Source organism: Hippoglossus stenolepis, chromosome 21 (genome assembly GCF_022539355.2).
Source record: "Hippoglossus stenolepis isolate QCI-W04-F060 chromosome 21, HSTE1.2, whole genome shotgun sequence".
Lineage (NCBI taxonomy): Eukaryota > Metazoa > Chordata > Actinopteri > Pleuronectiformes > Pleuronectidae > Hippoglossus > Hippoglossus stenolepis.
The window spans coordinates 9,375,481-9,389,788 of NC_061503.1; the positions used below are offsets into that span (position 1 = coordinate 9,375,481).

General features: G+C 40.7%; 3 protein-coding genes across 3 annotated transcripts; 2 read left to right on the plus strand and 1 right to left on the minus strand.

Moving 5' to 3' along the window:
• Window positions 1-91: 91 nt before the first annotated feature.
• phkg2 (phosphorylase kinase, gamma 2 (testis)) lies at window positions 92-4,363 on the plus strand. The gene is made up of 10 exons (XM_035145801.1): window positions 92-306; window positions 585-696; window positions 1,453-1,628; window positions 1,734-1,788; window positions 1,903-1,968; window positions 2,161-2,324; window positions 2,450-2,540; window positions 2,645-2,798; window positions 3,063-3,188; window positions 3,334-4,363. Exons 2-10 carry the CDS (start codon window positions 602-604, stop codon window positions 3,577-3,579), a joined length of 1,173 nt encoding a protein of 390 aa, XP_035001692.1. The 5' UTR covers window positions 92-306; window positions 585-601; the 3' UTR covers window positions 3,580-4,363.
• ccdc189 (coiled-coil domain containing 189) lies at window positions 4,309-6,584 on the minus strand. Its single transcript, XM_035145806.2, has 9 exons — window positions 6,476-6,584; window positions 6,340-6,374; window positions 6,186-6,251; window positions 5,949-6,112; window positions 5,306-5,376; window positions 5,077-5,193; window positions 4,923-4,983; window positions 4,663-4,743; window positions 4,309-4,551 (listed from the first exon to the last, which is right to left on the minus strand). Exons 1-9 carry the CDS (start codon window positions 6,491-6,493, stop codon window positions 4,400-4,402), a joined length of 765 nt encoding a protein of 254 aa, XP_035001697.1. The 5' UTR covers window positions 6,494-6,584; the 3' UTR covers window positions 4,309-4,399.
• A 1,897-nt stretch (window positions 6,585-8,481) lies between these two features.
• Window positions 8,482-13,970, plus strand: si:dkey-220f10.4 (tubby protein homolog). Its single transcript, XM_035146027.2, has 13 exons — window positions 8,482-8,794; window positions 8,969-9,012; window positions 10,183-10,342; window positions 10,468-10,707; window positions 10,792-10,929; window positions 11,048-11,206; window positions 11,290-11,459; window positions 11,545-11,706; window positions 11,850-11,962; window positions 12,867-12,981; window positions 13,064-13,162; window positions 13,245-13,416; window positions 13,520-13,970. The coding sequence occupies exons 2-13, from the start codon at window positions 8,971-8,973 to the stop codon at window positions 13,651-13,653; spliced, it is 1,704 nt and encodes a 567-aa protein (XP_035001918.1). The 5' UTR covers window positions 8,482-8,794; window positions 8,969-8,970; the 3' UTR covers window positions 13,654-13,970.
• Window positions 13,971-14,308: the final 338 nt, after the last annotated feature.

Genomic DNA, 14,308 nt, shown 5'->3' on the forward strand with positions numbered 1-14,308 from the left:
CTACATGAGAAATAACCTTTTATTCAAGAGAAATAAAATAATACAAATAAATCACCATGCTGCAATTGTCACTCCGGCCTCAGGGGGGCAGTACTGCAGCATCCTGCACCAACGAGCTGTGTCGAGTGAGCAGAATGTAAACAGGCGCTAGCAAAGTGACACTAGCATCAAAGGCAGCTAACTGTGGTCCAGGCGCCGCTGATTCACAGTCATGGCATCACGATAGCTGCGCTGAACGGAAATGGCGCTTGTGAGCTGATTACTTATCAGGCATCTTCCCCTTCTTGTCGTTGTAGCGCGCGCACGGTGAGTAGCTTCCTGGAGGGTCAGTGAACCCGCTGCTGTTACACGGCCAAGCTAAAGACGCTGCGCTAGCTCACGGTCACGATGGACCCAAGGGCACAGGTGTTGTTTGTGGATGCGCGCGTTTAGTTCATCAAGCAAATCACAACAGTGTCCTGCCACGTTCATTTCAACACGAAACAAAACATCGTGCCTGTCATGAGTGAGCTCGGTAGTTCCTGTCACACATCACACAGCAAAGACACGTGACTGACAGTGTGTTGTTGTTGTTGTTGTTTTAGATCCATAAGCTGTCAACATGACTAAAGACATACTTGTCGGAGATGAGTTACCAGACTGGGTGGGAGCGAAGGAGTTTTACCAGAAGTACGACCCCAAAGAAGTGATTGGCAGGTGAGTCCATCAAAGCACCTCTCATACAAGTGAGTGCAGTTTCAAAGTGCTTCACAAATAAGTGATTAGTCAAGAACAGACCAAACAACTACAAATGGCTCCATTAAATTCATTTCAAAAGTGTACAATAAATGGAATAAATAAAAGTAAATTAAGTATAGTAAAAAAAAAACATATTATTAATATTAACAGACAGATAAAATAGAATCAAATTTTAAATGATGATGTACAAAAACCACACGTAATCAACAGCTAAGCTAAAAATACAATAAATACTAATCAGGTCCTCTTGAGTGTTCCTCACCAAAGGTTCCTCTCTTACACTTCGGAGCAGCTAACTGGTCAGTAGCAGCAGACCTGAGAAGCCGTACTGGTTCATACACTTTGATGCACGACCACAAAGTGCTTTGAAACAAGTAAAATCATCTTACAATCAACATGGAAACTGATAGGCAACCAGTGTAAGGACTTTAGACCAGGACTGATGTGATCTGTGGTGTGAGTGATGTGGTGGCAGAATTATCTGTAGCTGATTAATTTCATTTCGGATAGACCAGAAAATAGAGCTCTTCAGTAGACAAGCCTGCTGGGGGAAAAAAGCATGCATCAGTTTTTCTGTGTCACTCAGAGAAAGAGAAAAAAAGTTGCACTTTTGTTATGTTTTTGTTTTTAATTAAGAAAAACTAATATTTTTTCTGTTTGGATGATTAAAAATCAAATCTCTAATCTATGTGTTCTATGTCAATGGTGACTCAGGGGTGTGAGCAGCGTGGTGCGCAGGTGTGTGCACCGACACACGACTCAGGAGCTGGCGGTGAAGATTATTGAGATCACGGCGGAGAAGATGACGGCCCAGCAGCTGGAGGAGGTGAAAACCTCCACACTGAAGGAGATCCATGTCCTCGACATGGTGAAGGGACACTCGTCCATCAGTATGTTGGAATTCTGCTCTTTTGGACTGCAGCACACTTAACATGCTCTTCTCCTGAGTGTTTGATGGTGTTCAAACTATTCTATGTGTCTCTGGTTCCCTTTAGTTACTCTCATTGATTCCTATGAGTCCACAACCTTCATATTTTTGGTGTTTGACCTGTGAGTATGAAATCAAATAGCAAAAGTGTCCGTGTTTCTGATTCCTCCTTAAAATATAGATTTTAACATTCATGAAATCATTCGCAGATATCAGATCCTTGTTTTCCTTTTCAGCATGAGGCGAGGAGAGCTGTTTGACTACCTCACAGAAAAAGTTACTCTGAGCGAGAAGGAAACCAGGTGAGCTCCAACATCAACACACTGCGTCAGCTAAGTGAATTTGTCATAATTTTGACACAGTTCTGTGTTTTATTATGTTGTTTTTGTAGCATTATAGTGATTTGTGCTTTACTGTCTTTCCTACTGAGTATTTAACAGTTTGATGAATGGGGTTTTCTTTTTGCGAAACCTGTTGGTCTGATTTAACTGTAGGAGTATGATGCGAGCTCTGCTGGAAGCGGTGCAGTACCTCCACTCCCTCAACATCGTCCATCGGGATCTGAAACCTGAGAACATTCTCCTGGATGACCAGGGACACATCAAACTGTCCGACTTCGGTTTCTCAGTGCAGCTACAGCCTGGAGAGAAACTTCGAGGTGATATTGTGTGACTGTAGATCACTGTGAGAACATTTATATGGTCAGTTATGTGAATCATATAGTTGTAATTTCTTACGGACAGAGGTAAAAAATCCTATTTTGTTGTCTTTTCTTATTATTAGAGCTTTGTGGGACGCCTGGTTATCTGGCCCCTGAAATACTCAAATGTTCCATGGATGAAATGCACCCGGGCTATGGCCAGGAGGTTGATCTGTGAGTCTTTTCTTTGGTCAATGACGCAACATCAATCTCTGTATAATTACGATGCATGACGCTGGGTGTGATCTCATTCCTGCTCACTTGTGTGTGTTGGTAAGCTGGGCTTGTGGCGTGATCCTGTTCACTTTACTGGCCGGCTCACCGCCGTTCTGGCATCGCAAACAGATGCTGATGCTGAGGATGATCATGGAGGGTCGCTACCAGTTCAGCTCCCCAGAATGGGACGACAGGTCGGACACTGTGAAAGATCTGGTAAGCGGTTAATGACTGCTGACTGCAGAAGTTTGAATAAACATGTCAATTTATTCCAAGTAGTGGCCTTTAATATCTCATTAGTTACTTTCCCCTGAGTCCGATAAAATCCCTTCAGCAAAAACAGAATGTGTGAGGTTATGCAATTCAGCTACATTAGTCCTAATGTTCAGATGCTGTTGGTATTTTTGTGCTAAAACACGATATATTCAAATATCTGTTTCAGTATAATCAGTTGTGTTTATTTTTGCTCGTGACACTCAGATATCCAGGCTGCTGGTGGTGGACCCAGCTGTCCGTCTCACTGCTGAACAAGCCTTAGCTCATCCCTTCTTTAGACTGTACCAGAAGGAGGATGTGCGACACTTCAGCCCCAGAAAGACATTTCGGGTGAGTCACAGTGCCCACCTGACTTACATTTAGATTATTTTAAACAAAAAGCCTCGAAAAACAAATGTCCGTTCAGAAATATGATGAGAGGCAGAAACAGACTAAGCTCGACTTTCTTATCTGTTTTCCTTTCCTTCCTCCTCAGGTGTTGATAGTCAGCGTGCTGGCTTGCATCAGGATGTACAGCCGTTACCGCAAAGCTCGCCCATTGACCCGGGAGGTGCTCGCCAGAGATCCTTACTCCCTCCGCGGCGTGCGCAAACTCATCGATGGCTGCGCCTTCCGTATCTACGGCCACTGGGTGAAGAAAGGGGAGCAGCAGAACCGAGCCGCCCTCTTTCAGAACACAGCTAAGATCATGCTGCTGGGCCTGGAGGACTTTGAAACATGAAAGGTCAACGTAATTCCTAACCAACTTTATTTGTATTCAACCGTTTGCATGTCCTATGACGTCCGTTGTTTTTGTCTTTTTTACTTACTTTAGCTTACCATGTTTAATTTTATGATGAGAAATTCAGGGACCGGGACATTTGTTTGCCTTAATGCGCACAATGGGTTTGAATCGATTAGCATGCACACCCTAATACTCCTCATCTGCCTTTTGACCTAAGTGTGTGGCTGTCTGAAACTCTCGTTCAGGTCATAGTGTTGGCAATCACTAGATAAAACCCATCACATATTATAAGCTGTAGGTACAAAATATATGTATATTCAGAGTTTTACCTGTTGATCGTCAGTAATAACTGAGGACAGGATGCATTTTTAAGCACTGTGTGGCTGAGATGGACTGAAAGCACTGTGGTTAAATATTTAGTAGATGATTATATTAACATATTGAAACAGATTTACAGATATTCCAGTGTTACGTGGACATGTGTGAAACATTCAAGTACAGTATCTGAAGTGTTTTTTGGTAGAGCCTCATTTACCCATAATGCATGCAGTCATTCCTCAATAGGGAACCCACTTACACTTACTGTGAAGACCCTTTGTGGCTTTTTTTTTCCTCCTTAAACACCATTCCCTACTTATTTCATTTCCCAGTGTGCTTAGTAGCACTTTACCTGCAAATTCCTGCCTGAGAAATGTACATTTATGGTACAAATGCAAAAATATGTTGTACTGTAAAAGAAGATAAAGGGTTTTATTGACAATAAAACAAATTACAGTCAGAATTGTCTTGTTTTGCAGGCTGTTACTTTTATCATCTGTTATTTTTTGGCCTTGTGGTTGGGCTGTGGAGAATCTAACGTTTTGTGCTGATCTGCAATTTCCTTCATTCTCTTGTCAAGTTGTCCTGACACGAGCATCATCTGATCTCTGACTTCTGTCTCTACAATTGCCTTCAGTTCCGATGTGTGGCCTGAGTGTGAAGAAAGGAAGCAGTTATAAAACACAGTTTGAGGTGCATTTCACTATAAAAAGGTTATTGCTGCACAGTTGCACTCAGTCCTGCTATCATTTGTAAACCTACCGAGCATGCTTTTCTCTTGCTCTGTGAGGGATGTGTACTGTGTGTCAGTGGAATCCTCTTTCGTCAGCGCATCTTTTGCTCCTATCATCACATTTTTAAAAACAAAAAGAACATTTTAAAGAGTTAGTAAATCTGGTCACAAGACCTTAAAAAAGTCCAGAATATTTTATTCTCTGTGTGAAAAAACAAATGTGTGTATATACGTCATAATGTCATTATTATTTTGAGAACTTTGATGGTACAAAAACTAGCATCATTACCTGCAGCAGAAGAATCCTCAACAGGGATCGCAACGTAAGTCAGTGACAAATCAAGTTTAACCTGAGGGGAAAAAACAACATGATTCCAACACTGAAGCATATCACAAGCTGTTGTAAACAATGTGTGTTGAATAACAAATATTTGGTCTCTCGCCTGTGGAGTGAAGATATATTTATAGAGTTTGCAGTGTCTCATGTAGCTGTTGTAGATGTAGTTCAGGATAAAGTCGGCCTCCTTAGGGCTGAAGAGGTTGATACTAAAGGGGGGTCGCTGGAAGTGTGCAGAGACAGAGATGTGAAGATGGAAAGCAGTAACTTTACAATCATGGAAATCTGTGGCTGTTCAAACGAGTGGAAGTGGAGAAGATTTGTAATTTACTCACCCTGACAGAGTGACAGAGCAGAAGCTCTTTGCAGTAATCGAAACAGTGCTCCATGTTGTTGAGTGGTGTTTCTGTAAGAAAGGAGTTCAAAAGAACATTTCCATGAATCACCAGAACAAATAGAACTAATATTTATCCAGAGGTTGAAGTCGGAGACCTGAACTCAGACTCCAGTGTATTAAAAATTCTAAATTCTAAGCTTTTTGTTTTTAGTTCTTGTCTTAAATGGTAAATGTTTTTTCTCTCCATCTGATACGGTATTCTTTACAATCTTTGCACGACACGAGCGCCAGCTCTTTACTTCAGGCCCAAGGACAGGACGAGATAAGATGACATGAAGTGCTCACCGCCACCAAAATAGATTGTTTTTGTACTCAAAGTGTTGGCAATGCACGACTCAAAGTTAGATAATGTGTGACCCAACTAACGGGCATAAATCACTGATGTTCCTTCAGCACTTTGCTCATTTTCGCATTTCTCATGTACGATATGTGTTGCGACTCCATCTGCAGCTGCTGAATTAAATCCAAACACTTTTATTTGATAGACTTGCCCTGGAAATGTATTAAAACTCCGTATAGACGACAGTTCATACTGCCGTCTCTACTACCACAGAGCAGTGATGATAATCTGACTTTATTACCTATGTTAGCCTCGTGGATGGACTTGATGATGGACAGCAGAGCAGAAGTTTGTTCCTTGTTGAAGCTGAACTTTCTGCAAAAGATCACAGTCTGCACATACAGCTCCAGCACGACTCCTCTTTTGGGTTCAGCGGGGTCAACTCCAAACACTCTGCCTACAACTCTGAGAGGGAGAAGAATTGGTCATGACAAATAAAGTCAGAAATAATGTGTTTTTCCTCGTGGGGGCAGTAAACCTTTCGAGATCAGGAACAGACTGCGTGCTGTCGATCACCTCCATGTCATGGAAGCTTGCATCCGTCCTGAGAACATCGGGAAGCGGATTCATTGTTACACAACACGTTGTCATGGCAAACAACCCAAACAAACATCTTCCCTGCAGATACTCACCATAGCATCACTTTAGCTTTGAGAGCCCGGGGGACCTAGAAAATAAAATAACACTCGTCTTGTATGCGAAACATTTCAAGGCAATACTTACAAAATAGTTGAAACCAATAAAACGAAGAATATGTCAAATGTTTACCTTTATTGTCACGTCCATATTTTCTGTAGCGCGATTACGTGATAAAAAGGCAGTAAGGGCAAACTCAAATCGTGGCAGCGGTGGCTCGTAGAGGCACTTCCGGTGGCAATAGAACCTGCCACTGATAAGCTTCCATTGATGCCACACTGCTTAAAGGCTGCCTTTGTTGTCCCACTGTCTGAGAGCAACTTCAGCTGGTTGTGATTTATTCAATGAGCTATATACTGGTTTATGAAAGTTTATTAGATCGTTGGTTACCTCTGGGGGGGTTGCCTTAAATTCTACATAAGATGGTCAATACCTTCATGACAGCAATGATGCACAGAGATGCCACTGCTCATGTAGCAATGTATTGACTCCAACTGTACCAAAGTAAATGGAAATACCACAAAGTAACAAAGTTTTTAGTAACGGTAGGACCAGGCACACTCTGCATTTACATTTATTCTCTCTAGGCTGAATAAATGTATTCAGAGTTTTTGTGTAACCAGACAGCAAAGACAGACTCTATTTATTTATTTGACACAAAACATAGGCAAAGCATTAACAGCATTTATGCAGAATCGGTAGAAATATGATAAATAAATCAGCCACATAAACGAGCATGTTTCACAATACAGGTGGAGAAATACAGATCAATTATTCTTGGTGCACAGAACAGTAACAAGCTGATAAACATTCATAAGCTACGTATAAATCTCAGGGAATAAGTCACAAACAGCGGTAGTTGCCCTCAAACAGCTGCGGCAACCGGCAGCTGCCTCAAATCGCTGCAACTGCCTTTACAAATCAGTGGCAGTTTCTGTCGCCACCGGAAGTGCCTCTACGAGCTGCCGCTGCCACGATTAGAGCTTGTTGTCTTTCTAAAAACGCAGTAAAAAGTTCTCTCATAAATAAACACACATGTCGAAATATACTTTCTACTTAAAAACGATAAAGCGACCAACCGTCTACTGCGTGAAATTATTTTAAAGTATTAACACACTCCCATCGAGCAAATCAATTTCAGTAAAGCTGAACCATTTCCGGTTTGACCTGTATCCTAGCAACGTTAGCCACGGACTGTGGACAAAAAAAACAAAGTGTTGTTTTGTTTCCTTCTAAATCTTTATTATTCACGAGAGTAGATTAGTTTACGACAACAACAATCTACAAAGGCGAGTAGAAAAATACAAATACTAATAAATTAGAAAATACACAAAAAGAAAATAAAGATACATTTTGATGCAAGAGGATAAATACAAGTAAAATACAATATACCGTATTTATGTAAAAATATGAAATTTATTACAAGCTGTTTACTTTTGATGCCTTTTTGTCTTATTTCATATTGAATCAAATCATCCTCACTCAATGATACAAACGGTTTCCTAATTTACATTAATGAACTGTTATATAAACATGCAATTCTTCCTTATTATATAATAACATACATTATAATGTTAACATTAATCATATAAACGGTGTCTTTCTGTGGACAATCTTCAAGGAGACCAAACAAAACCATTTTCCCATAGAAAGACTAAACCTTTATCGATATATTCAGCAATAAAAGTGCAAACAAGTAAAAACATGGCTACTAAAGCCACAAGATGGCAATAATCAGTAGTATCAGTTGTATGTGAGGTAGAGGAAGCGTTAAAGCAGAGATAGTGGGGTAAGTACAGATGTTAATATCTTTTCTTAACAATTTTATTGAAGTGTACAAAGATAGCAAACACTGAACATAAGTATGATGTAATACATTAAGAATAATATGTAAGAAAACATAAATAAAACACATAAAGGGGTTCTAGGGTTTACTTCTATTCATTTCAGTGATAAGAGGTCATGACACAAATATATGGAAATCAGTTTATGAATCTGTTCTTCCGCAAAAAGAAAATCCAACGATGATAGTTAATATCTTTAGAATACAGGTCTTCTCTCTACTTGAAAAATGGTTGTCATAACAGCAGATGGTCGCTGTATCCATAGCAACGAGATGAAGCCGTTTGAGTGCCCTGCTATTAGCGAACGGAGCTGTCGGTGATTTTAAAGGCTCTCTGGGTGATGTTGTGTGACCACTGACACACACTGGATGACTCTCTGCAGCTTTGTAGAAATGTGCTGCCACTGCAGAGCCTGTGTTTGTCTGCAAACTGGCTGCCGACGGAGAGTGGCAGGGGACAGAGACACACTGCGTTTCATCTGAACGCACCGAGGCCTCAGCATCTCCGCACCGCCGCCACAGGGAGGCTGAGACGACCGACTGAGCTGTGCTCTGCAGTTTAAGAACTTTATCCCCTTTTAATCCACTTTGCCTTCTGCCCCATGCAGGTGAGCAGAGTGTCAGATGGAGCAGGCTGCCACTGTCACACTGCTGCCAATTACTTACTCTGTGTGCTTTTTTCCCTTATAGACACTGAACTTTGAAGCTGGATTTCCTTTGTTGTTATTTTATATATATATTTTCTTGATTGCTTATTGATAACACTGATTATCTTTGCTCAGACATGGAGGAGCCGGATATACGACAACAGAAGCTGGACAACCAGGTAAAGAAGCAAGATACTCTGATGTTGTTTACATATAATAGCGCATGCTGAAGTTTCCTACCAGTGAATTGAATTTATGAACATGGTATTTTTCTATTAATGAGATTAATCATTATTCATTTATTTGTAAAAGGAGACCAAGCAACACATTTATACACAGACTTTACAGCTGAGAAGTGCCAAACAAATGTAGCCTACAACCGATTCTGCACAGTCCTTACAGAAAATACAATTTATATAAATGCCTTGCTTATTGTTTTTATGTTAGATTGACTTTGGCTGGATAAAACTGTATGAATTAATCTGAAATAAATTTCAGCATGTGTTTTTTTGAGTATTTCAAACCGGTGCAATAATTCTAATGCATGTCAAATAACTTTCAATCATAAAGTGATTCTTTGCCGTTTCTCTTTATCATTAACATACGTGACGTGGCAACTATAGTTCACAGTGGAGCAAAGGCCGGAGCTGGAGCAGTTTGAAGGGGTTTAAATAGAGACAGAGCTTTGCAAAAACATAGAGCTTCATTTAGTCCAATGACATCATGGCTGCTTGTGTCAGAACCACCTGCTGTTCAGAGCTACTATACTCCACCGTATGTCAGCTACTGGCTTATATCCTTTAGAGTGCCGTAATAATACCTTACACCAGAAAGCAGATACTCACTAATGCAAGTAGTAGCTGTGGTAACTTAATGTTATTCATCCTCAATTAACATTAGGACTAACAATGGTATTAAAAGAAACAAGGACGTCCCTGCATTATAAATCTAGCTTCCATGATCAGTTGTTTCTTTTACAGTTGTGAGACTGATATGAGTGTGTGCAATTTGGTGCATATGCAACAACAACAAAAATCCAGATCTAGTGAATTTAAAAGTGGGGACTGTTGGGCCTTGGCAGTATCTTCAAATACAATGAACGTTTCTATAGCTTATATCCAACACTTTAAACAAGTATGAGAAACACTGCCCTGAAAAATGCCCTGAAAGAGGAAATATCACACATTAAAAGTTTAACTGCACATTGTCTGTTCTGAAATCAAAGTTTTTTTAGAGAAAAATACATTTAAGATGTTGCTGTTGTGCTGAATGCAAAGAGATAAAATTACACAGTTTTCCTCGTGTGGAGACAAGAGTTTGAATGAAATCTAATCTTCATTCTGCCACAGCGAACCCTTCTAATCAAAAAGCAGCAAAAGAAGAGGACGGACTCTCAAATGGTGACGGCCAACTGGGACACTCGCAAAAAGAACCTAAAGCTCAAAGCCTCCCAATCTGATGAAACCCCTCTGTTGATCAGCCAATCCCTGAGCAACGCTTCACTGAGTGGTTGGTATTTAATTAATTTATCTAGCAGATCAATATCGGGCATTTTTTATAAATTACCGCTCAGTAATGTTCACTTTCTTTAACAATATTAAAATGTTTTTTCTTTGTTTCTTTTTATTCTGTAGATCAAGTTGAGCACGCCCATGATAACCCAATGGATGTGATCACGTTGGGTGAATGCAACTTGACAGCAAGTGAGACGTTAGAGGAAACGCCTTCAGAGATGCCGGCTACTCCGCAAAAAATGAACTTGGAAACCGACAAAGAGTCTGAGCTGAAGTGTGAGGGGGAGAACGATGCCCAGGCGGAGGGGAAAAAGACAAAGAAGAAAGATGTGAAAAAAGAAAAAGCGAAACGAACTACAGGTACGTGATAACTTTGGCGCTCAGATGGTCGGGAAATGACATCAATCACTCAATGATTAATCTGCAAATCACTGCTATTTCCAGAGGTGGAACAGAACGACGAGAAGGAGAAAGAAAAGGACAAAGACCACGAGAAAAAGGAGAAAAAAACAAAGACGAAGGACAAAGTGAAAGAATCTGAAGACTCGCAGAAGACAAACAGGACGAGCAAAGAACCAAAAAGTAACATCAGTGTTTGTGAATTTATCATTAAGACGTCAACAATGTCAAGGTTCTTAAAGACGAAAAACTAATTTTCACTCATTTAGGGCTCTACATTAAGATCTCATGTCTTTTGCAGAGACGCATTTGCAGGAGGCCTCGACTCAAGAGGCAGAGTCTGTGGTGGAGGAGGCAAAGCCGAAGAAGAAGAAATGTGATGAAAGTGACGATGAAGAGGACGACAGGTCAAACAGGCCGGTCCCTCAGTCGTCCAAGAGGAAAAAACAACTGGACACATGTGAGTCTGGCCCCATTGTTCTTGTGATCAACTGAACAGTAAAGTCGTGGTAAAGAACATCACTGCATGTTTGACCTCCACAGCCCGGTGCCAAATAAGTGACGAGAGGAGAGACGACGAAGTCCAGGAAAAGGAGAAAAAAGAGAAAAGGGAGAAAAAGACAAAGGAAACGGAGAAAACTACGCCGAGTCTGGCGTCGCTGAACTCCAACTACAGGGGGAGCTCATCTTCAGGCAGCGAATCGAATGAAAGAGTGAGTCGTTATTTGGGAGAAACTTTTTTTAGAGTATCATATTGTGTTTGTTTTGTGAAGTCATTGTTACTTTTTCTCATTTCAGTCAACCTCTCCAATGTCAGTGGAGGATCTGGAGAAGTTTGCTTTGCGTCCTGCTCCCAGAGACGTAACCATCCAGTGCAGGGTCACCAGGGACAGGAGGGGCATGGAGAAGGGCATTTACCCGACGTACTACCTCCACATGGAGAAGGAGGATGGAAAGAGGGTAAGTGCGCTCACACAATCCGAGCAAAATCATTGTGCATGTAGATTTGAGCGCTGATAATATGAGCATCCTGTCATTTCTCGATCAAACTTCCTTTCTGCTTCTTGCACAATTTGTTTTTCCCCCGCGCTGCCACCTCCAAGGTTTTTCTAATGGCGGGTAGAAAACGGAAGAAGTGTAAAACATCCAACTACCTCATTTCCACGGATCCGACAAATCTGTCCAGAGACACAAACTGCTACATAGGAAAACTAAGGTATGATAATTGAATTTCTACCCTGTGAAAATATTCAGTTTGCGATGCTCATTTGTTCCTGGTTTAATCTCAAACAAATGGCCTCCCTTTGTGGCATCCTAGACAGAATTAAAAATACACCCTCAACAGGCCTAAAGTTTCTGTTCCCCTTGTCCCTGAGTAAACACAACCAAGACCCTGACCCCTAACTTTTCAATTTCAACATTTGTAACCAACATTCCTCATCATACTACACACAACGTTTCATTCTGGTAGGAAATTCATGCTGAAGTAAAGCATATGTACAGCAGCATTGAATGGAGAGAAAAGACAAGGGAACAAGGGAGGAGAACCTTCTTTAAATAAACTACAATTGGAAACATATTCTTTTGACAGAAGTCATAATTTGATTTAGAAATGAATAGAGTCCGACAGATTTTGCTGGACCGGTTCAGGTAGTAGGGTATTAGGATATTAAGATTTTAGGAATTATTATATTAAGATTTTAGGTGTTATTATATTATGCAGTAAAAGAAAGTCCAGCACCGAGATGTTGGCCGATGCTAAATTTGGCATTGATTATCTGCCCCTTATACAAAATAAATCTAATTGAGGTTTATTATTTTATGGATCTTACTTTAGCATAAATAATTATGAGTGAAAAGAAAACACAAATACAACCCAATTTTTAAAACTTGAATTTAGAAGATCTTTACATTTCTGCTTTGCTTATTCTGTAAAATAAAGGTTTTCACATCAGCAAATACAGATACTGATACTGATATGTCTATGAAAGGCTCATATGGGCTGATATTATTGGCCAAACGCTGGAGAAATAAATACACCCCAAAGCTTCTTATCTTTATCCAGCTTTCACCCCAGCATCATGTATCTTAAAGAACTAATAAGATCAGTCTGTCTACAGGTCCAATGTCCTGGGTACAAAGTTCACAGTCTATGACGGAGGAGAAAACCCAGAGAAAAAGCCTTTCATTAAAGAGAGTGAATCTGTGCGGGAAGAGCTGGCAGCAATTTGCTATGTGAGTCCTAATACACATCCCATGTTTAGGTTCCAAGGTCATATCCAAAATAATTTAACACACTTTGTTTATCGCGTTCCAGGAGACGAATGTGCTGGGTTTCAAGGGTCCAAGGAAAATGACAGTGATCATCCCCGGCATGCTCGTAAATGATGAACGAGTGTCCGTCTGTCCAAAGAATGTACGATAATAAAAAAAAGATCCTAAACTTTTAAAAACCTGTGATGAAAGTTTGAACTACTTGTGATTTTTAATCCCCTCAGGAGCTCGACACTCTTCTGGGCTGCCACGCCAACGGCAACACGGACAAACTGGTCACGCTGGTGAACAAATCCCCGAGCTGGAAGGAAGAGACTCAGTCGTACGTGCTCAACTTCCATGGGCGTGTCACCCAGGCCTCAGTGAAAAACTTCCAGATCATCCACCCTGACAACGGTAAACGATGAGACTCACTTATCCTCTCTCTCTCCTCTGAACAACCAGGAGATGAACAGCTGTCTTTGTTTTCCATCTCCTTCCTCTCTGCTATCTCTCCCAGACGATTACATAGTGATGCAGTTTGGCCGTGTGGCCGAGGACGTCTTCTCCATGGACTACAGTTTCCCCGTGTGTGCCCTGCAAGCCTTTGCCATCACCCTGTCGTCGTTCGATGGCAAACTGGCCTGTGAGTGACCGGCGCTGGTGTGTGCCTCAAGAGCTCAACTAGATTCTCCATCTACGTAGAGTTCTACACTAAAACTTTACCCATCGTTTTCCCGCGGGATCACTTTTCACGTGTCCACCTTGTGTACAATAAATAAATAGACTTGGATTTCTGAGGAGAACAGAATTATTTAACCACTCACTTTATATTGAAGTGGAGTAAGTTAGTACAAGTGAATTTAACAGTCTTTTTTATATTTGCGTAAAGGAGTCGTGCAATAAAATATTGAGGACAACTGTGTCAACACTACCAGTGAAACATTAAACGATAATGATTAATATGATAAGAAGTTTTGTCTCTGAGTTGTTATTTCTTAAAAACTCAAAGGTGGCTCAGTTCTGTGTGTTCCTCTGCTCAACTTATTGAATTTCAATATACATTCATATTCATGCAGCTGCAATCTTCATCAGATTTCTTTGAAACTAAAGTAACATATCTCGCTGTTTCCTATATCTTCAGATATTCACTGGTATCAGAGGAATCAGATGCAGATAAAGCTGCCAGCCGCATCAGGATGTTTGCTCTTGCACAATATAGAAACTTCACCACAAGTTCAAACTGGTTCACACTGAGTGGGGTTCAGTTACAACTCATGAAAATAGGCCTCTGAGGTGAGCATTGTTA

Bases quoted from the DNA above. Each gene is read 5' to 3' on its own strand.
- phkg2 (XM_035145801.1), top strand. From the start codon at position 602: ATGACTAAAGACATACTTGTCGGAGATGAGTTACCAGACTGGGTGGGA. The intron at 1,629-1,733 runs GTATGTTGGAAT...GGTTCCCTTTAG, and splicing joins GAAGGGACACTCGTCCATCA to TTACTCTCATTGATTCCTAT. The intron at 3,189-3,333 runs GTGAGTCACAGT...CTTCCTCCTCAG, and splicing joins GCCCCAGAAAGACATTTCGG to GTGTTGATAGTCAGCGTGCT.
- ccdc189 (XM_035145806.2), bottom strand. The intron at 6,113-6,185 runs GTTTACTGCCCC...TCTCCCTCTCAG, and splicing joins TCTGTTCCTGATCTCGAAAG to AGTTGTAGGCAGAGTGTTTG. The intron at 5,194-5,305 runs GTGAGTAAATTA...GCACACTTCCAG, and splicing joins TGCTCTGTCACTCTGTCAGG to CGACCCCCCTTTAGTATCAA.
- si:dkey-220f10.4 (XM_035146027.2), top strand. From the start codon at position 8,971: ATGGAGGAGCCGGATATACGACAACAGAAGCTGGACAACCAG. The intron at 10,708-10,791 runs GTACGTGATAAC...TGCTATTTCCAG, and splicing joins AAAAGCGAAACGAACTACAG to AGGTGGAACAGAACGACGAG. The intron at 11,460-11,544 runs GTGAGTCGTTAT...TTCTCATTTCAG, and splicing joins GCAGCGAATCGAATGAAAGA to TCAACCTCTCCAATGTCAGT.